The sequence below is a fragment of the Podarcis filfolensis genome (genome assembly GCF_964270895.1).
Source record: "Podarcis filfolensis genome assembly, chromosome: 10".
NCBI lineage: Eukaryota > Metazoa > Chordata > Lepidosauria > Squamata > Lacertidae > Podarcis > Podarcis filfolensis.
The window spans coordinates 22,314,112-22,336,186 of NC_139612.1; the positions used below are offsets into that span (position 1 = coordinate 22,314,112).

General features: G+C 43.9%; 1 protein-coding gene across 1 annotated transcript; it reads right to left on the minus strand.

Moving 5' to 3' along the window:
* Positions 1 to 387: 387 nt before the first annotated feature.
* On the minus strand, positions 388 to 9,227 carry CAV2 (caveolin 2). Its single transcript, XM_083574709.1, has 3 exons — positions 8,792 to 9,227; positions 8,060 to 8,247; positions 388 to 2,752 (listed from the first exon to the last, which is right to left on the minus strand). Exons 1-3 carry the CDS (start codon positions 8,939 to 8,941, stop codon positions 2,602 to 2,604), a joined length of 489 nt encoding a protein of 162 aa, XP_083430835.1. The 5' UTR covers positions 8,942 to 9,227; the 3' UTR covers positions 388 to 2,601.
* Between the last annotated feature and the right edge of the window lie 12,848 nt (positions 9,228 to 22,075).

Genomic DNA, 22,075 nt, shown 5'->3' on the forward strand with positions numbered 1-22,075 from the left:
AAGTGTTTACTTTTAATGGGGGGTGGGTGGGAATCCATGTCTTCCGGTAATAGCACCTTTGTCTTTTAGAACACCAAATAAATTTTACTCTACTATTTTGTGCTTATATATATTATTCATACAACATCAGTTTAGTTCAAAGTAAGTACAATTTGCTTGGGTCACGGCATGCATATAAAACTATTTATTGAAGTTGCATTAAATGCATGGAAAATAACCTTTGTTATTAGGGTTTCAAGTAACATGGCTGAGAGCCAATGAGCTTGGGGACAGCAAAGATTTGAGAACAGAATTTTTAAATGCACCTCTTTTCTTCCGCAAGAGAACATGTTTATCATGTAAATTATTAAACAGTGTTGCTGCTAAACAACAAAGGCAGAAAAGCTCAAATGTTCAACATACCATTTTAATAAAAATACTCTGAAAATACAGAGTCTTTGTTCAGAATCTTTGGCATAGCTTAGAACATAGCATTTAGGTCTCGAAGTGGAATCATACAAAGTATTTGGTGTATTTATGAATTGCATATCAGAATTTCAGTGATTTTCATTTCAGTTCAAAATCTAGACAACAAACCCCACTCATTTAAAAGGTCATTGGCCTCCCTCTAGAGATTCTCAGGCACCCAAAATTATTTCATGCTAGTATCTCCATGCACAGAAACTGCACAAGTGGGGAACATAGGTCATATATCTACAACCACACACAGCCCTCTTTGGAAAGAAATCTGGGGAGATCAGAAGCAGAGAATACCCACTTCCATGTGGAATGCTCTACTACTGTCTCAGGCACAACAGGATTCTGCTTCAGGTTCTTGTGGAGAAGGCAGTTCAGTAGCTCCTCCCTTCAAGAAACCTTTGTGGACTTGTATGCATGGCACTTACAGAGTGATGAGCAGGTGATTGGCTGACGCATCCTGCTTCTTTAAAATAAAAGCTTGGCAAGAATATGGAGACTGTAAAAATAAGACTTCAAGGCAATTCGTTACATACCATTTACATAAAAACACAATATGTACAGCAAAAGAGTTTCATTAAATAAAAGCATCAAGATTTTCTACCCAAGTTAACACCTTGTTTCAAACAGTTACCGTAATTTTGAAGTAACCTTTCTCCCTTCCTTTTGATTCTTACGGGTTTGCATAGTAGGCAAGTACTTAATTCCCTTATGCAACAGTATTGTATAAATCTGTGCACACAATTCTGTGGATCCTGAACTGTGTCCACATCTGCAGAAGAACCTCATAAAATCCCAAGAGTTACACTATGATCAAGAAAATGCCACATAAATGTAACCCACCACCCTGAGGCAATAAGAGGGCAATCTTCAGCAAAGCCCTTTAGGGGTGGTGTGATTTGTTACCCCAGTTGAGAACCCCATATCCCATGTATGCAAAATATAGAGATAATGTATGAGCTTCTCAATTCACTGGGTCAAAAAAGAGCAGTTGCCTGCATTCCTCCATGGGCATCTTGGAACATGGTTGAGCACCATGTTGTCAGGGGTTCCGGTGTCTGAACTGGGATTCTCATTATTTGAGTCTGAGATTAGTCTGAGACTAATGAACTCCTAAGGAATAGGTCTTCAGACATCCAATGGTTTTCTTTAAGCATGGAAGGGAGGAGGGAAGTGCAGCATTGATCCCTGCATTTGGCAATGCTTATGAGTTGCTATAAACATTAGCCGAGGCCCTTGCCTGACCAATATGGATTCCCTACCTGCTGCTTTTGAGACTCCAACTATGGCCCAAGTCCCTAGATCCCATTAATGACCAAGGGCACCCAGACGGACTCAATCTGGCCTTGAGCTGTGCACTTAGTGCACTGGAAGCCACTGGATCTGAGAGACTACAAGTATTGCTGTTAGGTTTATGGCAAGTAGACTTGATTGATTCTAGAACATGTTTGCAGAACCCGCGGTCCTCCAGACAGTGCTGGACTTCATCAGTCCCAACTAGAATGACCAATGGTCAGAGATGATGGGAGCTGTAGATTAGTGCAGCAACAGCTGGAGGGCCAGATGTTCCTTACCTTTGTTTTATAGAGTGCTAGCTGTTGCTGAAAGAGAAGACTTAAATTAGGATTCAGATGAAGATTTTCCCCCCCAGGAGTAACAAACAATATTCTGGATACATTTAGAATTCTGAGAGTGAGCTGTATAGTAAAACATGCATAAAATAGGCCAGGTATTAGCTGTCAAAGAAATTGGGTAATACAATAGATACCGTTTTAGTTGATACAGTGCACAGTGACTTCTTGTAGTTAGGATTCATTGTAGTAATACATGTCTGGGCAGGCATATGTGATGTGGTCATGTAAGTCCCCATGACACATCTGTGGGGACCAGACAATGATAGTACCATTAAAATAAAGTGATGTCAAATGCAGCCTGTTATTTTTCATTTAGAAAATGGAATTATTTTTTCTTAACAATTTTTCCCCATTCCCAAAGCAAGTTTTGTTTCCAGAAAAGTGCAACCCCGATGGAAGAAGAGGTAAAAAAAAAAAAGTCAGCCATTTAAACAGTAGTAATTTGGAATGAATTATTCAGCAAGGAGGCTTAACATTGTTTAAGACTAGAGTAGCGTTAGTTCCCAGATGTTCACTCTTGGACAAGGCGTATGTCGACTGATGCAAAGCACCTTCCTACGCTGTGATATAACGGTGCAATGAAAACATCTGTCACGCTCTTCCATACAGCTTGCACAGAGGGCAAAGCCATAAGGCAGGACTTTGTGAAAGGAACCACAATCCTAGAAAAGAGAAAAGAGAAAGTTTAAATGAATGACACTTTCTGAAACACCAGCCATTAAGTTCTACTATTCTCATGGTTTGTTAAATAAAAAAAAAATAGAATTATTGTTATTATGCACAAAATTGATCCAACACATTTGCTCAGGGTATGGTTTGAGAAATCCTGGGCGTGGCTGAATTCTAGCACTCCAACACAAAGCTGGATTTACAGAGAAATCCACAAAAAGACAAATGCCTACAATATCTTCATAGCCCCCAAATTTCCGCTTTGCAGTTGCTTGCTACCGTTGTTTACTCAGAAGTAACGCATAGGCAACACATAGGCAAATACTCATGCAGGACATGTAATGTGCTTCTTGACATTTCTTCCTTGATTTAAGTCTACGGCCAAAAGGAAAGGAGAAAGATCCATTCAAAGCAACAGAGGAATGTGGAGAGGCAACCTTCCTTTTAACAAGCCTGCAAACAGCTCACTCAACTGGTGGTTGGTACTGGCACAGATTCAGATTGTTCTTTCATACCTAACAGATAGTGTAACTATGGCCACCAATGTAACTAAACCTGCCAGAGGGGAAAGGTTCAAGGAATGCTAAAACAGTAACAGTAGCACTTTTTTTAAAAGCATGCTACTGTATCCTGCCCCCAAAACAAAACCTAATTCTGTTCCCAATGTAACAAGGCTTGTCTGTGGATGGAGAGAGGTGCAAAATTTAGACCACAGAGAGGTAAAACACCCTGCCCTCCACTGTGGATCTGCAACTCAACTGCTTCTCTAGTCACAGAGAGTTCTGGGTGCTGAAGGAATGCGAGGTCAAGCTCTTGTGCAAATTTTTGGCATGCTAACACTGCAACAACTCCTCTCTCTTGGCACTTCAGCAATGCTTCCTAAAGGAGGGTTTCCAAAACGCTTCTCCACACAGGAGAATGTTGTTCCTCCCAACGTACATCGTTCTGAGGCAGGTTAATAACAGGGTCTCGCTTTTCCAGGCCGAAGAAACAAAATATTGTGGCTGGAATTAACTGCCTCTTGTGGAACTGGCCAAGGCCAGGGTATCTAGCAATCTCCCCCACAGTGGAGTTGCTTTGGCTCTTTCCCAAAGGGCACTGGGAGTGTTCGAGAGGAATTCACTACCCTGCCCTCAAAACAAGCAAGAATTACATGCTCCCAAACCAAAGGGATTCCACAGGAAAAAAGAACAATGGCCCAACATTTCCACCCACCTGACTCCACCTTTAGAATTTTTTATTTTTTATTTTTTTACAAGCACAGCTGAAATGAGAGTACATTCTTCAGGGGCGTTGTAGGGTGAAAACCAGGAAGACATTAAGTGACATTGTTATGAAAAAAATAATAAATTGATCTAAGTCTTTTCTCTTTTAGCTTTTCAGATGTTTGAATTGTATATCAAATGCACCAAAGAACCCCAATCAAATGTATTCCAATTTGCCTGTGTATCCAAGTCATCTTCAGAAGCTTTTGTCTTAGTGTTCCCACATCTGGTGGCAACCACAGACAGAGCCTTCTCGGTAGTGGCCCCTCCACCTGTGGAATTTCCTCCTTAGGGAGGCCTTGCTGGCACCAACCTCATTTTGGCACCAGGCAAGGATTCTCCCAGGGTGCTTCAAGCCTGTTGCTATTTGGGAGCAGGAGTCAATCACATACCAGCAAATTTGGGTTGCACAACGATAGTTGATTGGCAGGCCTTGTGCAACACATCTGCTTCCCCAGAAGATCAGACTTTTTGCAATAAGGAAAGTGATGGGAACACACCCTGGAAAGTGTGGGGTAACCTCCCCTCAAGCAAATCAGCACATCAGTAAATAGCCACCATTCTCAAATCAGGATGATTGATCCATACACAAGCCACCTGAAAGGTTTTTCAATGTATTTTAAGGTGTTTAACAATAAAATGAAATAATGCTTGTTTAATTTTTGTACTTTGTAATAAAAGCCAAATTTGATCCTGGCAAGCAATTTGGGCCTATTGGGGGGTGGGAATTGCCTCCTGGCCTCACCCTGCACCAATCCACACACACCTCTAGCTCCACATATTAGGCAAAGGTTGAGCCTTGTGTCTTCAGGGCTCCTGATTCTGCAGAGAAGTACAAGTATGGCCCGTACTCCTCCTTCAGAGCATCATCCAACGTGGAGTGGTTGGTGGAAAGAGCAAGCAGCCTCTCATCCACATGTCTGCCCTTGCACAGTTTTTGGGGATCAAAAGAGAAGCAGAAAGCCACTCACCCTAAAACACTGAAACTAATTGCCTGTGACCCTGAGTGCAGCCCAATTTCCTCCCATTTATTGGATGATCCCCCTATTGGATAAACCCAAATTCACAGGGGGGAAGTGTAATCATTGGTGGTGTTTTGAGGGTAATGTCATGGGGACGATGCAAATTAAATGGGAAGATGAATAGCGGCAATCACACGGTAAACTCTGGTGTGGACAAGCCAAGGGTTTCAAGTCCCCTCTTCTCAGCCACCAAGTTCCCTGGGCGACCCTGAGCCAGTCACTGCCTCTCAGCCTAATCTACCTCACTGGGTTGTTGTTAGAATAAAATGGGCAGGGGGAGTTTCAAGCATGCAAGTTGGGTTAAACACTGCCATTTGACCAAGGTTGTGTCAATATAGTTGGGTACACAGTTATGGCTGGGTGGGAGGGATGTGACCTTTTGAAATGAAACTGAATAAGATTTCGAATATGCGCTTTTAAAATATTTTGTTTCAATTGTCTCTTCGGTAGCACCAAAGTGATGGGGCATCAGCAATGGCATGGTGTTTCTCTCAAGGGTATAGGTTTTCATTTAGCAAATACTTGGCACAAGCAACAGATGCCCTTTCATACGATTTTGCTCTATGCTTTCATTTCTGATAGTTGTTAACCCTGACCCAAAGCCTCTCCCTTACAAAATACAGACGATACGTGCCTCCGAATTCTTTCTGTCAAATGTTGATTACTGTGAACAAGAGCATCAGTATGAATTTATGAATCTCCCCAGTTGTAATATCGCACTCTTGATTCCTTTCTCAGTGTGGGGAGACACATAAAACAGTGATCGATTTCAAAGAGGGTTACAACTAGAAAATGCAGTCCCAATTATGTGGAGCGGGGGCTGTACTTCAGTGGTAGAGCACACACATTACTTGCAAAAGTCCCCAATGTTCATTTCCAGCTTCTCAAGTGAAAGCAGGCCGGGGAATCCTTTCCTACAAAGGGCTGTTGAGCCATGGGAAAAGTCAACTCATGGTGGGTGGAGCCATAGCCAAAAGTGGGTGGAGTCAGCAGCATTGCAGCATTGTCTACCTCTCTCTTCCTCTTTTCCCTCTACCCCCCAATCTATCTCTGTGCCACCCCATCTCTTTGAGCTGTGCAAAATTATGGCAAATGCTGCCAGTGGGCCACAGGTTCCCCATTGCAGTGCGAAAGGATCAGGTGGAACATGATGGGATAGAGGGCTGCCTGAGACCCTGGACAGCGGTTGCCAGCCAGAGTAGACAACAGAGGGCTCAATGGGCCGAGCACTTTGATTCAGTGTAATCCCATTTAATGTGTCCAGAAGGTCCATAAAATCAAATCAAAGTAAGAAATGATACATTTCAACGAGCAAATAATCAAGCAAGGAACTAGGTCAGCATGGGACAGGCCACAGCTCAGCCAGAAACACACAGGATGCTCTCAGTTTTCTTTAGCTATTGTGGTGCTTTTGCAGGTACCAGACATGCTGAGTCAGCTCAGGTATCACCCTGCAATGGATCCTGCAAGCTAAAATGGACTCATGGGATCAAGACGGGAAGCACAGCACGAATCTTGAGACAGCAGCTCAAAAATCTGGAATGACAAATACCTAGCACAGAGGTGGTGGGGAACCTCAGATGCAGGAATCTGACACAGCCATGGGTCTCTTCACATGGCACTCAGAACTGAGCATTTTTGCCTGGCCGGAATGTGTCCTGGAACTCTCATAATGCCTCTGCATATGAAGTACTTCCTGTTTCACCTCCTGGTTTTTCTGGCACTTTAGTAGTAGTAGTAGTAGTAGTAGTAGTAGTAATAATAATAATAATAATAATAATAATAATAATAATAATAATAATTTATTTATACCTCACCCATCTGGCTGGGTTTCCCCAGCCACTCGGGGCAGCTTCCAACAAAGTATTAAAATACAGTGGTCTATTAAGCATTAAAAGCTTCCCTAAACAGGGCTGCCTTCAGATGTCTTCTAAAAGCCTGATAGTTTTTCTTCTCTTTGACATCTGGTGGGAGAGTGTTCCACAGGGCGGGTGCCACTACCGAGAAGGCCCTCTGCCTGGTTCCCTGTAACTTGGCTTCTTGCAGTGAGGGAATTGCCAGAAGTGCGGAAATCACCTCAGTTGTTGGTGAGACTGGCACAGACACACACCTAAGCTTCCTTGTGCCCACGGCAAGGAAATGTATCAGCATTCCACCCTCCCCACCACCTGGAGAAGTGGAGGAGCAGCCCAGGAAGCGTGGGGACAGGTGGGCAGGCTCCTAGCCATTCCAAGCCAGAATGGAGAGGCTGGTACTCTTAATGTGCATATTACTGCCTCCCAAATACATATCTATTTGGAGGATTGGGGCTCACATGCATAACAAGCACTGTAGCATCCCAACCTGTCGGGCCTGCGTCAGAATCAACCTTACCTGACGGCTCCAGGCAAGTTATCTCTTTGCCTCAGAAGCCCATCTGTAAAATGGGAAGAACAGGGACCTTCTTAAGAGAGGTACTTTGATGAAAAGATTAGGCATGTGTGGTAGGATGCAGAATTCCGCTGACATCCCATTATGTGCATGGACACAGGGCTGGTTCACATGTGCCTGCTCACCACCTGATGGCTGCAGCTGAAACAATCTGTATGTGTGAATGGCCATCAAAGATAGAACATGTCACCCGCTGTCACATCAAAAGCAATGCTTTTTAGTGGGTCAAGTCTGCACATTTCTGCCATCAGGTGCAGAAATAAAACAATGGGAATGGATGGGCCTGGTCTTACTTCTGAGCAAGGTCAACTCCAGTTGTGGTGCAAAGGAAAGGAGGACTTTAAAAATGCAATCTTTTGCACACATTTAAGTAAGTTCCCATTGGATCCAGAAGCTGTCAGAATGCTACCCAAAACTAACATAAAATAATTAATAGTGGCCCTAAAATTACCAGCTGAAGAGGTGGCGAGGAGTAGAACTCCTAGGAGAAGCATGAAAGATTGTTCCTCATAATTCTATTTCTATATGGCATACAGGGGATAATGTTAAAAATGTCAGCAGACAGAAGAAGCTGGGTTCTTACCAGATGTGCAGACAGCTGAGCACAGCAAAGATGATCCCTGCCACAAAGGCCAAGGGGACCGCAAGGAAGAGCGTCAGAATCTTATAGATCAGGTATTTGCTGAGCTCGAAGAGTGCGTGGCTGCAGATCCAGACTTTGTCGAAGGAGTGCGTGGACGGCGGCTCCGCAATCACATCCGCAAATCCCAGCTGGAACGAGAGACACAACAAGCAAGCAGCGACATAAGCCTCTGTTTTGAAACGCAACAAGGACAGTTATGCAAAGGGAGGGGGAGACGAGTGGGCAACCAACACAAAGCTAAACTGCTGCTTTTGTTACAGTTCTGAAAGAATCCTGCTGAATCAAACAGGCACACGCTTTCGACTCAAATGTCCTGAAATGGATCTAGTTTTTTTTTTAATGCACCGCAGAGAACGTGGAAATGCAATTCCGATCCATTTTAAGTCGATCGGCACAAGTACCAACGTATAGTAGTAGTAGTAGTAGTAGTAGTAGTAGTAGGACCACCACAAGACATGCTACCCCTCCAACCTCCGGAAAGAGAAAATAAAAAATACGGTGACTTGTAACTCTTTGGCTGGGTTGAAATCGCCTTAAATGGAATCAACAGTCCATGGCCCAGGGAGGGAGCCCCGATCGCTGCAATGCAAAGCAGCGGCAGAAACAGGTGGAGGAGGGACACGGTAACGTGTGGATGCGGAAAGCAAACCCGAGTCCGGCGCCCTCGCTCACCTTCAGATGCGTGTTAATCCCGCGCGGGTCCCTGTCCGGGGTTTTCTCCAGGCTCTTCTCCGCGTCCGACAGAGCGGGGCTGCTGCTTCGGTTGAAGCCGTATTCATCCATGAAGATCTTGGTGTCCGCTTTCTCTTTCTCCAGCCCCATGGTCGCTGGGGCAGCCTGGGTCCCGAAGGTCTTCCTGGGCTGCGGCTGGGGAGCTCCCCCCTCCTCCCCACCTCTCCACGTCCCCCTCTTTCCCCCACCCTTGGGTGCTCGTGGATCGCGTCGCTGGGTGGAGTGGGCAAAGCCCGAGACCACGCCCCGGAGAAGCCCACGGCAAGCTGCGCCGCCGCCGCTCCCGTAAGCCACCAGCGAGGCTGGAGTGAAAAAAAAAAAGCAGCGCTTAGCGGCAGACACTGGAAAGCGGCCGATGGTGCCCGCCTGGCTCCCGCGCATGCTCAGACCCGACACTCTCCTCTGAGGCAACATTTGGGAGAAGCCAGGAGGCCACCTCGAGCGACCTTTCTCGGGGCCTCGTTTGCAAAGGGAGACTTGGCCAGCGCTAAAGGGGCGACTGCGCGCGCTCTTTCGCTTCCCGCCAAAAGCAGAGCCCCTCTTTTCATCGCTGGACCCCTGTGGTTACCCCTGAGGGAAAGCACATTTATTTTTCGCAGACCAGTTAGACACACACGGGGAATTTTAAACCAGGCTGAAATATTAAGCAATGCTTCTTTTGACGTTAACTCCATCAGAATCAATGGGGCTTACCTCAGAGAAAATGTGGGTTTTTTGGGGTGTGTGTGTGTCACACACCCCATGTCACCACTGGAGGTAGTGGGGGCAGTGATGGCAACGTCCAGCATTTTTCAAAGGTACTGGTCAGTCAGGTGCATTGCAGACTGGCATTTCACCTGGGCCAGCCCAGCGCCATTTTTCTAGAAAAAGAGGTGCCGGAACTCACCATGAACACCTCCTTTGTTCTCTTATAATGGCAATGGAGCCCACCTGAGAGGTGCAGGAACTGAGTTCCGGCAAGTTCCAGCTGAAAAAAGCCCTTCACCTGCCCATGGGTCAGAAACAGCTTTGGTCACTCTGGTGGAAGACATAAGGCAGGGAAACAGAGGGAGCAGAGTGCCAACTCTGTTGCTTTTCTTGGACATCTCAGCACTTCCCTCTGTTAGTGTGTAAGTCCAGCTCAGGAGGAGACAGGTTGAGATGATGGTACCAAGTCAGGTAAAAGGTAAAGGTAAAGGACTCCTGGACAGTTAAGTCCAGTCAAAGGGTTTGTGGCGCTCATCTCACTTTCAAGCCGAAGGAGCTGGCGTTTGTCCACAGACAGCTTTCCGGGCCATGTGGCCAGCAGGACTAAACCGCTTCTGGCACAATGGAACACCATGATGGAAGCCAGAGCGCACGGAAACGCCATTTACCTTCCCACTTCAGCGGTACCTGTTTATTTGCACAGGTGTGCTTTTGAACTGCTAGGTTGGCCGGAGCTGGGTCAGAGCAATGGGAGCTCATGCCGTCGCACAGATTCGAACTGCCAACCTTCCGATCTGCAAACCCAAGAGGCTCAGTGGCTTAGACCACAGCGCCACTCACTCCCAAGTCAAAGTACCAAGTCAAAGTCCTGCCCGTGGCAGTAATCGTTAGCTGCAAGCAAAGTTTCATAACAATAGCCAGGTTTGCCATAACTCAGGCCAATGCGTAGTTCCTTTTCTAGTCTATAGCCCCGCAAGATTAGAATTCTGGAATACTAGGCTAATAATAATAATAATAATAATCTGCAAAAAGGGTATTCCCTTGTGCATAGTCATAACTCAAACATTTACTGGCTGAAGGAACAGGTGGCTACATGTCTACAGCCATGGTACTTTTCTCAATTTGGACACAACCCACTATGACTATGGAAAAGAAAACCTTACACCCACTCTCTAATTGTGGCGATGTGTGACCAAAGATGCAGATAATCAGCTACAGATTCACTCTTAAAAATATTGGATTAAACAGCAGCTGTACCACTACACCTGGTAAGTACAACAACAACACCCAAAACTCATGTGTTGGGAACAAGGGGTCGGCTGTAGTGGTTTTACAGAATTTTTAAATCTATGCTTCTCTGTGGCAAGATCTTATGATCCTGAAAGGCAGCACCAAAATAATTTAAGCAAAATAAATAACTTCCATGGACTAAAGCCCATAGCATCAGATGCATGACATGTTATTCTTATTGGGAAATGAGAAAAAAACCTGAAAAAGATAGTCAGAGGAGTGTAAATGCTTCTTATCACATATATACAGGGGATGCTCGGGTTGCGAACGTGATCCGTGCGGGAGGCACGTTCGCAACCCGCAGCGTTCGCAACCCGCAGCCCCGCGTCTGCGCATGCGCGGGTCATGATTTGGTGCTTCTGCGCATGTGCAAAGCGCGATTTAGTGCTTCTGCGCATGTGTGAGTGCCGAAACCCGGAAGTAACCCATTCCAGTACTTCCAGGTTCGGCGCAGTGCGCATCCCGAAAACGCGCAACCTGAAGGGTCTGTAACCTGAGGTATGACTGTATTAGTAAATGCTGTTAGGAAAACACTCTGAATGTGCTCAGAGGCACTCTTATTATTTCTTAGGTTCGAGACTGAGCTGTGGCACTGAAAACAGGCCCAGCAGCTTAGGTTTGGCAGACTCCAACTCATATGAAGCCCTGCACCTACCAGTGGCATAGCTAGCTGCTCGGGTGCCCAGTGCGATGTGCGTGTCCTACAGCCGGGTGCGGAGTGAGCCACCCATGGAGGCGGGGTGAGCCAAGGCAGGGCGCACTGCGTGGAACCTCTCTGCAGCCTCCCCTTCAGCTGTAGGGTGGCTGAGGCGGTGGGCAGACGCAAGCCCTGTGCTGCTTGAAAAAGCAGGGCGGAGCTTGCAGGCTGTCTGCCCACTGCCTCCCCCTCTGGAGGAACACATGGCTCAGACACACTGCAGGCACCCAGTGCCCCCCACCTCACCTAGCTACTTGTGGCATAGGAATGGGGTGCGCTGAGTGTAGGAGTTATTTTTTAAAAAACAAGTGTCGTGAGCCCATTTTTTATTTATTTATTTTAAAAACACATATTTTTGCCATTTTGTCACCCCCCCTCAGCGATGACACCTGGGCCGACCCGCACCCACCACACCCCCCTTCCTACGCCACTGGCACCTACTTGAAAGTGAGTGGCAACAAATCTTAGTATGAATTTGCTTTTAAGAAGTAAATGTCTTTAGAAGTGCATTACTCTTCTGTCTTCATGGCCTCAGTTTGTGCAGCTGCTTAATTTCTTTCTTGACGTGCCTGAAACAGATGGAAGTTAAGAAAGTGATGCAGATGGAAATAAAAGCAGCCTCGTGAAGATGCATGGGCATTAGGCCCCGATCCGGTTTCTATTGCTAGGGCTTCCCTTTCAAGTCTTTCCTTAAAACTTCCATCTTCTGCAGCAATGTTTTCCCTTAACCTCACCTCAGCTTACCCTCCACTGCTTCATCAACATGACTTTTGTATAGATTCTGGCTTCGCACCTATCTCTTCCTTATCTTCCTTCTGAGAACTGTTAGCCTTCTGAGATAGGACCCTGTTTTTCACTTATCTGGCTCTGTGTTCATAAAAAATAACTAAAGTCTGCTAGTGCTTCTCTGAGAATTGCTTAAGAGGGTCTGACTTACTTTTTGTGCTGTCTGTGCACATTTATGAATAGGATTTCATAACCTTGTCCCTCTGCATACCCAGAGAACCATGTTCAATATTGTCACCCCCACCCTTTATTATTATTTATTAATTTATATACCACCCAATGCCAAAATAGGTTTCGAAGCAGCCTACAAGTATAAAAACAAAGGACATAAACATTTTCTAGGCTCTCTTTTACTGTACATTCTCTGAGGCAGACAGAAGCATTGTAGAGGACAGAAGCATTGTAGGGGACATTCTCTGAGGAAGACAGAAGAATGTAGAGGACTGAACTTCTATTATATTTAAATGAACGAGCACTGCAGGGGTATGGTTATGTACCCTTTTAAAAAAGAATTTGCACCCTGTTACTGATGGTGGGGGGCAAGGGTTGTGGGGCTGTGTGGTCTAGCCCAGTGTTTCCCAACCTTGGGCCTCCAGCTGTTTTTGAACTACAATTCCCATCATCCCTGACCACTGGTCTTGCTAGCTAGGGATGATGGGAGTTGTAGGCCAAAAACATCTGGAGGCCCAAGGTTGGGAAACACTGGTCTAGCCTTGCCACTGGTAGTCTCTGTGGCTACACACACTAAAGTATGGGGATCCTGGCCCCTATGATGTCAACCAGAGTTTGCCAACTAACATTTTGGTTCTAGGTATCACCCAGTTATGCATTTGGGAGTTTTGTCTTACTTGATTCCATTCAGCTTGTAATATTGTACTCACTTTTCTGGGAGTACACCTTGTTGAGCTCAATGGGACTTCTGAGTAGACATGTATAGGATTGCTTGACAGCTACCTGAGTTGTCTGTAGACCTAAACTTTACTAAAGTTACTACAGACATACATGCTATTTTAGCCGTGTCTCCTGGTTCAGAGGAAATCTATCAGACTCCATGTTCAGTCAATTCAAACAGCCCCTAAACAAGCAAGTCTGATTATTTTCCTATTAATTCATCTCCAACAGTTACAAAGTTTATGTCCTCAACTAAAGTCCTCTCTCAGTGTGAACTACTGTAAAGAGCGCTAAGGACTTAAAAGTGCATTTATTAAGCAGAAATAAATGTTTCTGACCTGTAAAGTGTCTAGCCCTCGATTTAGCGGTAATAGTAGTTGTAGTCCTCAACCCTATAAAATATGACATACTGATTCTGAGCATGTGTGGAGTGCAAATCTCTCAATGTAAAATTCCTGTTCAGTCACTAAAAAGGAGTTTGTTTCTCTGTCTGAGCTCATGCAGAAACATACTGCAAGCATTCAGTAGCAGATTTGTTGTTATTTTCATAATTATAACAACTTCTGATCTCACCTATGATCTTTTCTGGAGCATGAGGAATAACCACACCTAAAGGCAAAATTCTGAATTTACATCCCAATACAATTTGCTTTGGAACTTTGAGGGGGTGGGGCTGCTTCATGCTGCTTGGTTGCTTTCTGTGGTGAAGACCAATTAAAACCAGTAGTGGTATGTTGGCACTTGATCTCGACTTCTTTAATTTACCAGTGGGGCAAGTTAAGGGACAAAAACACAGGAATTCACAACCTCCAATTCCCCTCACTTGACCTGTATGTCGTATTTCTGAATTCCTAACTGGTGAAAAATGGGCAAGTCAGAGCCAGTCAGGTGCCAAACAATGCACAACCACATTGAAAAATGGTCAAGTTCGTTTATCCTTTGATCCGTAAGTAGAGGATGTTCCTGTTTAATCTGCAAGCCACAGGCTGTTGTTGTATTTTATATACAAAAAGCAGCTATCTTCCCTGAACATAAAAAGGATTCTACATACTGCTCAGCTGGTTGAAAGGTTTAGGATTACATTTGTTTTTATTAGGAAGGCTCCTCTCCAAGAGAAGGCTGGTTATAAGCCAGTTCCACAGCCATCTGCTAGGTTTGCATTTCTCCAAACTTTAAAAATACTTGCTAACTTTTTTTCTGAAGGAAGGTGCAATATATGTACTTCAGGTCAGGTGTAGCCGACATGGTGCCATTCAGATGTTGCTGGACTACAAGCTTGTGTTCTCTTGCTCCAGAGGGTAGGACTAAAACCAATGGATTCAAGTTACAAGAAAGCAAATTATAACTAAACATCGGTGTGAACTTTCTGGCAGTAAGAATGGGCTCCCTAGGGAGGTTGTGGGCTTTCCTTTTAAAGCAGAGCTTGGATAGCCATCTGTCATGGATGCTTTAGTTGAGATTCCTGAATTGCAGGGAGCTAGACTTCTTGTTTCTTGGAGTTCTTTCCAACTGTACAGTTCTATGACTGGTCATGTTGGTTGGGACTGATGGGACCCAACAACATCTTAGCATATTGGTCACCCCTGGTTTATGTGGAATGTACATTTTTACATTTTTACATCAACTGACACCTTATGTAAAATTCACCAGAAACCTAAACCCAAGGAGCTGGTTAGTTAATGTTAATCAATATGTAAAACTTGGCCGCACCACATCCTATTGTCACACAACTTCTTTCCAACTGATGAAGAAGGTGAGTGAAACAAGGCTGCAGAAAGCTGCAGCTTTTACAATCAGCAGATAAAGGCAAGGAGATGTTTTGCAATTCTGGACCTAGATTACGGGATTTACTCCAGTCCATCTTAGTGGAGATTCAGCACAGAAAACCTCAATCTCTTAGTTAGATAATTCTCACAACAAAATTGATTGTGTACACATATCCATAGACTATGGGAAAGCCATACTTTGAGCTTGCTCAACCACAAGGTCAACAAAAAATTGTTTGTATAAGTAAGCATATTCTGCTATAAGCATATTCAAGTTTGTGGCCTAACTCCTAGCCTAGAAACATCACCCAGTAGCTGTGATCCTTACAGAAAAGTGGACAGAAATAGGGTGAGTAAACACACTATACCTTCAAAGCATGTTTGAAGCACATTCATTCCCTCAAAGAATTCTGGGCACTGTAGTTTGTTAAGGGTTGCTGGGAGTTTTAACTCTGTGAGGGCAAACTGCAGTGCCCAGAATTCTTGGAGGGAATGAATGTGTTTCGATCAAGCTTTAAAGATATGGCATGTACACAGCCAAGATCTCATGATGTCAAAGGAACAAGGGGGTTCCTTGGGGGAGGCTGTGAGGACACTTGAGTTAGCCCTGGCCCCCTGCTGCCTGTGCATTTAGTGTGTGTCAGAAGGGGGAAGTACTATACCTGTGTAGTGTTCTTCCATACCTGACTAGCCAAGGTCCCCTCTCTTGTACAGTAGCTATATCTGCATATTTCAGAATGCATGTAGAGCCGCTTCTGGCTTGTGCTGAACATGCACATAGTGGGGTGTGTGTTTGTGTGCGCTAACTGTGTGGTGGTGTGTATGTGTCCGCTGGTTACTTGATAGATTAATGAAATTACTGTGTACTTTAATCCCCTCAAGCTCCCTGCTGGAGTCTGAAAGAGAACCAGCAGAGCAATGTGAAAACCAAAACCTTTGGCTAACGCTGTGACCATTAATCCAATACTTGTTAATTGCATTTCTTTTTCTGCTTCTGTATTGCCCGGGATGGTGGTAGAGTGGGAATGACAAGGCACTGTGCAATATAAATCTTTTAAAAACTGCATAGAATTGACCAACACAATGGTGAAAGAGGGTGGAAAGCATTTATTTACCTCCACAGGCAATTAATTGGGTGTGGTAAGACGAGATGAGACAGGTATCACAAAACAAAACAGCGCTCCTGAGATAAGTGATTTCAAAATCTATAGTTGCCTCTAAACATTCCCAACATTCAGGGTGGTCATGCTTGGCGTGTGGATTTTGCATTATAGAGAGAGGGTTGTAAGCTCCACAGATTCCAGACATTTTCCAGTCTCTTGCCTCTGACTCAGCTTGCCATTAACAGTGGATGTATCATTTTGACTTTCTGCTTCAGGTGCAAAAACTACCTAAGGGCTGATCTGCACTTCATAGTAGCAAGAACATTTGCTGCTGTTTTACACAACTGTTCCCTGCGGGGCAAAGAGGAAGGAGATGCAGATCTCAAAACATGCAGCAAGCTCATCCCAGAGGCTAGCAGTCAGTTGCAGGGAATATGGATGGAGAATGCAGCCAACATACCTACTTCTGTACATCTCTTGGATAATTTCTTGAGCAAGCAATTTATAGTTTTTAATAACAATAGTAATGCAAATTAGCCCTAAACCTAGCAAAGTTGGCTGATGTCAGTGTTTCAAAATAGACATATTCTCTGCCGGCAAAACTCCATTTATGCTTCATTTTTTTTTACTTGTTCAGATGACAACTTACAACAGTACCATATCCCCAGTTCAATTTTTGCCTCAGCTGTGAACCTGATATTATATTTATTTTGGAATGTCACTATCTCAGCCTCCGGGCAGCAATATGCAAATAATAATGCTGACCTACCTCACAGGGCGTAGGACATGGGTGGCGCTGTGGTCTAAACCACAGAGCCTAGGGCTTGCTGATCGGAAGGTCGGCGGTTCGAATCCCCGCAATGGGGTGAGCTCCTGTCTAGTTCGGTCCCAGCTCCTGCCCACCTAGCAGTTCGAAAGCACGTCAAGTGCAAGTAGATAAATAGGTACCGCTCCAGTGGGAAGGTAAACTTAGTCATGCTGGCCACATGACCTGGAAGCTGTACGCTGGCTCCCTCGGCCAGTAAAGCGAGATGAGCGCCGCAACCTCAGAGTCGTTCGCGACTGGACCTAACGGTCAGGCGTCCCTTTACCTTTACTTCACAGGGCATTATTGAGATAATGTGTCTGATGCACTGTAGAGATTCCAGAACACTACACATGCACATTCTCCACCCACCACTCTCTCTCACACACATCATTACTAGTTTTCCCCGAGTATAAAATGCAGAAAAATCTGGAAAACCAAATGTGCCTTTTGCAAATATGCAACACAGGGAAGACATGCATGGCTTACATATATATTAAATTAAGAAAACAATATTATTTAGAAGACAGTGCTTGTATGTTCCATAGCTTCTCAAGCCAAAACAAATCCAAAATTGAAAATTTGCCACTTGACTTCCTGAAGTACTGTGCTAGTCAGTGCTTCCACCCCCCCAAAAAAAATATGTTTAGGGGTATTCTCATTTTCCTACACATATTGAAATACTGTCCCTCCATGAGGCCAAACTTAGATTCACAAAATGTTTAGGGGTATGTGTACCCCTGCGTCCCACCCCCCAAGCACTGGTGCTAGTAACCCTCTAGGAGTGTAGTGTTGTGACTTTGCTGACAGCTTTCGGGCACTGTGTTTTTAGCTTCAATTATGGTATACATTCCTAGCAGCAGCCTGCCGCATGGCTTTCCCTCCATAAACCATTTTCACTGAAGTTCTTGCTCATGCACCCTCTGTGTGGCCTCCTCTTCACGATACCTCTCAGTTAGCAATGGACTTAACTCATTAAATTGGGATTAGGAAGGTTTGGTGTTAAATGTCAGCAAAGGGTCTTCAGGTCTGCCTGAGCAGATGGAGAACCAGGGTAATAAGCCAACGGGTAGGGCTCAGGAATTTTCAAGTTGTTTGTTTTCAAAGTACATTCCTGGAACAAAATCAGATTTCCAGAATGCTCTCATTCTGCAAACAAGGGTTGTGATTTTTCTTTCTTTTATTTTCTGTTGAAAACAGAGTTTTGTCTTCCAAGCTGTAGAAATGTAGAAACAATTAAATATAATGTAAAAGTAATAATATATTATTTATGATATAAACAGAAATACAATACATCTCACCGTAGCTGAGAAACCTATGACCAGGTGAGCTGCATGCTTGGTTATTCTGCTGTCCAGGTGCTTATTATTATCTAATTTTATTAGAGTTTATAAAGAGAGATATAAAACATAATACCACACACACACAATATATATATATATATATATATATATATATATATATATATCCAATATTAATCTAAATAAAATAAAAACATAGAGGAAAAAAGGAAAAGGAAAAGGTAGGGAGGAGAAAGGAAAAGAAGAGAAAATGAGAGAAAATGATAAGAAAGAGATAGAAAACAAAAGAGAGAATAGAAAAGATAAAACACATAAGTTAAAGACATTCTGATTCTTTATCTGTCTGCTATATATAAACAATAGTCACCTAATCCACCCCAACAAAACCACATTATATAAACATTGTCTTCATTCCCCAAATCCATATCTCATTGTTTCATTTTCTTTTTCACGCAAAAGTGCTTATTGCTAATGGGCAACTTTGAGGCCTCTTCTGCTCTCCTCTCTTTACCTTTAAACCATAATTGGACCAGTGCAGCCTTTCAAATAAAGGGAGTCCTTCAAAGAGACCATAAATAATGCTGTAAAGTGGGACCCATAATCACAGAGCTAATAAAGACATTTACCAGAGATTCTATCTATTAGCTTGATGGAGCATTGGTTCAATTATTTATTCATCTCTATAAATCACCCCACAAAAAAAGCAACTAGGCAATTTTCACATTAAAATTAAGGATGGGGCAGATCCATACATGCAAATTCGGTGCTTGTAAACCCAAAGCAGAAGCCTTATCTAGTAAGAGCAGTAAGATACGCCACTTCCTGATCTCTCCTAATATCAGTTTGCAACTTAGCAAGAGGGATCCATGTGGGAACAGGATGCATAGATTTCCCGTCCCCTATGTACCAAAGTCTCCTGCAAGGGGGGTGTGTGTGTGTGTGTGTGTGTGTGTGTGTGTGTGTAGTGTGTGTGTATGTGTGTGAAATTCCCTCATCCATACATGGCTCCAGTATTTCACATGCAGCCCTGAATGTTGATAAGCATCTGTTGGAAGGCGAGAAGATGATAGACCAAACTAGTCATGGCATGCAGGCCACGACTCTAGATGCTCTTATTTAGGAATAAACTTTATTGAACTCAATGATCCTTATTTCTGAGAAGGCTTGTTTAGGATTGCCCTGGCAGTCACATAGCAAAAGCAACATCAGGACACTGCAGTATTGAATAGAGGACTAGTAGGAAAGTTCTTTCTCTTCTAGCTGTCTTTTTGCACACTCAGAAGTTGTCCCTGAGCTACTTCCCCTACCCCAGTAAGAGGTGTCTGTATTGTGTTCCCCAAGGGCATTTTGCCCTTTCTATGTGTGGGGTGACTGTATGTATCTGGGCTAGTTTCGTATATCCACAGATTTCAGAAACAAGACATAGCTTGTCTTTCCAGTAACATTTATGTAAACCTTGACAACAAAATACTTGCTTGAGGCAACCCTCTTTTGAAGAAAGGTGCCATAGAAACTCCACCCAACCTGCAGATGCTAGCAGTGGTTTCTGTACATAAAGTGGCATGTTTCTTGGATGCAGTGCTTTTTCTTTCTTTCAGAGGGTACTCAAGGGTATGCAGTACCAGCACCTCTTTATGTTGTTGTTAAAAAGTGTGCCACTTACTGTAACGACTTCATGGTGAGTACTGGCACCTATTTTTCTAGGGGGAAAAGCACTGCTTGGATGCATTGAGTTTTCTTAACACAATAGAGGGGAAGATGCACAAGATACAGGAGAAAAGACAGCAGCAGCTAAAACTATTAGTCTCGGTGGCCATATGATAATGTAAGAAGAGCCTGCTAGATCATGCCAAAGACTTATCTAGTCCAGCACCCTGTCTTCATAGTGGCCAAACAGATGCCTATGGGAAGCCTGTAAGCTGCACATGAACACAACAGCACTCTTCCAACTAGCAATTCCCATCAACTTGTAGTTTAGCACCCCTGGGTTCAGAGGCAGTACAGCCACTGGATACCAGTTGTTGGGAAACAGCAGAAAAATGTGTTGAATTAATGGCCTGCTTGTAGGCTTCCTAGAGGAATCCAGTTAATCTCTTACAGTTTATGCATCTCTTCTTAAAAGTAAGCTCCTGGGATTTATTTCCCAGTAAGCAAAGATGGCAGCCTTGCACAATAATACATTTTAAACTAGATAGGTCCTCAGATTTATTATTGTTCAGCTGGGTGCAGCCTATCAGGCATGTATTTGAACCCAGCTTCCAGGTGCTTGACTGACCTTGTTTGTTTGTTTGTTTAGTAGTCCTAGGTGGGCAGCAAAAAAAAAAAAAAAAAAAAAAGGAGGTTTATCAGGGTCTTGACTGACATAGCCAGCATATCTATCACACTTGTAAAACATTTAAATTGGACGTCATCTGGGATTCAGATAATGCCCATGCCAGGAAAAATTCTTGCATTCAGAAAGCATTTGGGGTGATAGCATAGCACAAGTAGGTTTTTCACTAACACAGAGCACACAGCCAGCCCAGTGTGCTTGTTGTGGAAAGCACATATTAACCCTACTTAGTTGTTTGCCCACTCATGGTAAAGGCGCAAGATCCCTCTGCCAGTAAATATACTGGCAAAGCTAGTTCATCCCTGCTCCCCCACTTTTATTAGCACAATCCATTTGCAGGGATTAACAGAACTAGTTTCTCTGCTTCACTTCCACTTGTCTCAGTGACTGGGCTGGCGACTCTTTTCGTCACCACCTAGGTGCTGTTGTAAGCAATTCTTCATATAAGCACCCACCCAAAGATGACTTTCTTCCAAATCCTAACCTCTCTGTGTTCCTAGCACATAGGTTCAAATCTAGCTGTGAGCCTTGAACTGCTCCCCAGTCTTTGAAGTTTCTTGGCCGGACTGTGCTGTAAGCCTGATTACAGCCCCTCCCATGTTTCCGAGTCTTTACAAAAATGCTCCTCATTGCCTGTCTCTCCTCTGAGAGCTCTGAATGTTCACTTGTCTCCATCAATAATATAATTTGCTTCCTGTGCAGAAAAAAAACACCCCAAACAATGGAGAGAAGGCAGAATTAAGCCATGGCTTCCTGCAGGCTCATTGTCTTTTGGATCCTGTAATTCAGGTGCAAGCTGTGTGTGTTCATTTATTTGTTGAGCACCTATGGGGAACGGAATGAAAATCTATCTCTGTCAACTTCTTATCAAAGAATGCTTGTCATAACAATCATTTGCTTGGCCTTTGGAATCCCTGCACATCTTGGCCAAATTTTTTCAGGCTGGGTGAAGACCAGAAAAGGCAAAGCATATCCAGCACACTACAGCCTTGTTTGTTCCCGTTCTAAACTTTATGGACCCAGCCTGTGCTGGAGTAAATCTGAGCAGGCTTGTTAACTTTGGTTGAGCTACAGTGATTTATATTAGTTGAGAATTTACAGGCTTTAAAAATAGATGGAGGGAGACAGTGCAACATGATTAATTCAGTATTAATTTGTAAATGTTTGCACATCATTCAAATCGTGCCTCACTGGAGTATACAAAAAAATGCCAGCAAAAGGCCTACATCACAGGTTTTTCAACACAATTATAGCAAGTCTCTTGAAGGCTAAGACCTTACCTAAAAAGTATCTCTTTGATCATCAGTGGCTTGACAATCATAAAGCACAAGCTGATGTCAATAGGTCACCTTGCCATGGAGCGATACCCTAGGTCTCTGCTCAGGTTGCTTGGCAACTGGCTTCAGTCCCCTGTGCATCACAAAGCTTATGAGCTGGTATTATGCAAATGCATATCACATCAAGGTTAGTTTACCTGGGATGCTGAACAGGTCTTGTAAATGTGGAGGAAGAAGTCACTGACAAGTGAAGGCATGTTGCGTTGCTCTCTTACAGAATTTGGTTGAC

Excerpts from the sequence above, each read along its gene's own strand:
- CAV2 (XM_083574709.1), bottom strand. The coding sequence starts at position 8,941 with ATGGGGCTGGAGAAAGAGAAAGCGGACACCAAGATCTTCATGGATGAA. Across the intron at positions 8,248-8,791 it reads GGATTAACACGCATCTGAAG|CTGGGATTTGCGGATGTGAT; the intron begins GTGAGCGAGGGC and ends CTCTCGTTCCAG. Across the intron at positions 2,753-8,059 it reads CTCAGCTGTCTGCACATCTG|GATTGTGGTTCCTTTCACAA; the intron begins GTAAGAACCCAG and ends TCTCTTTTCTAG.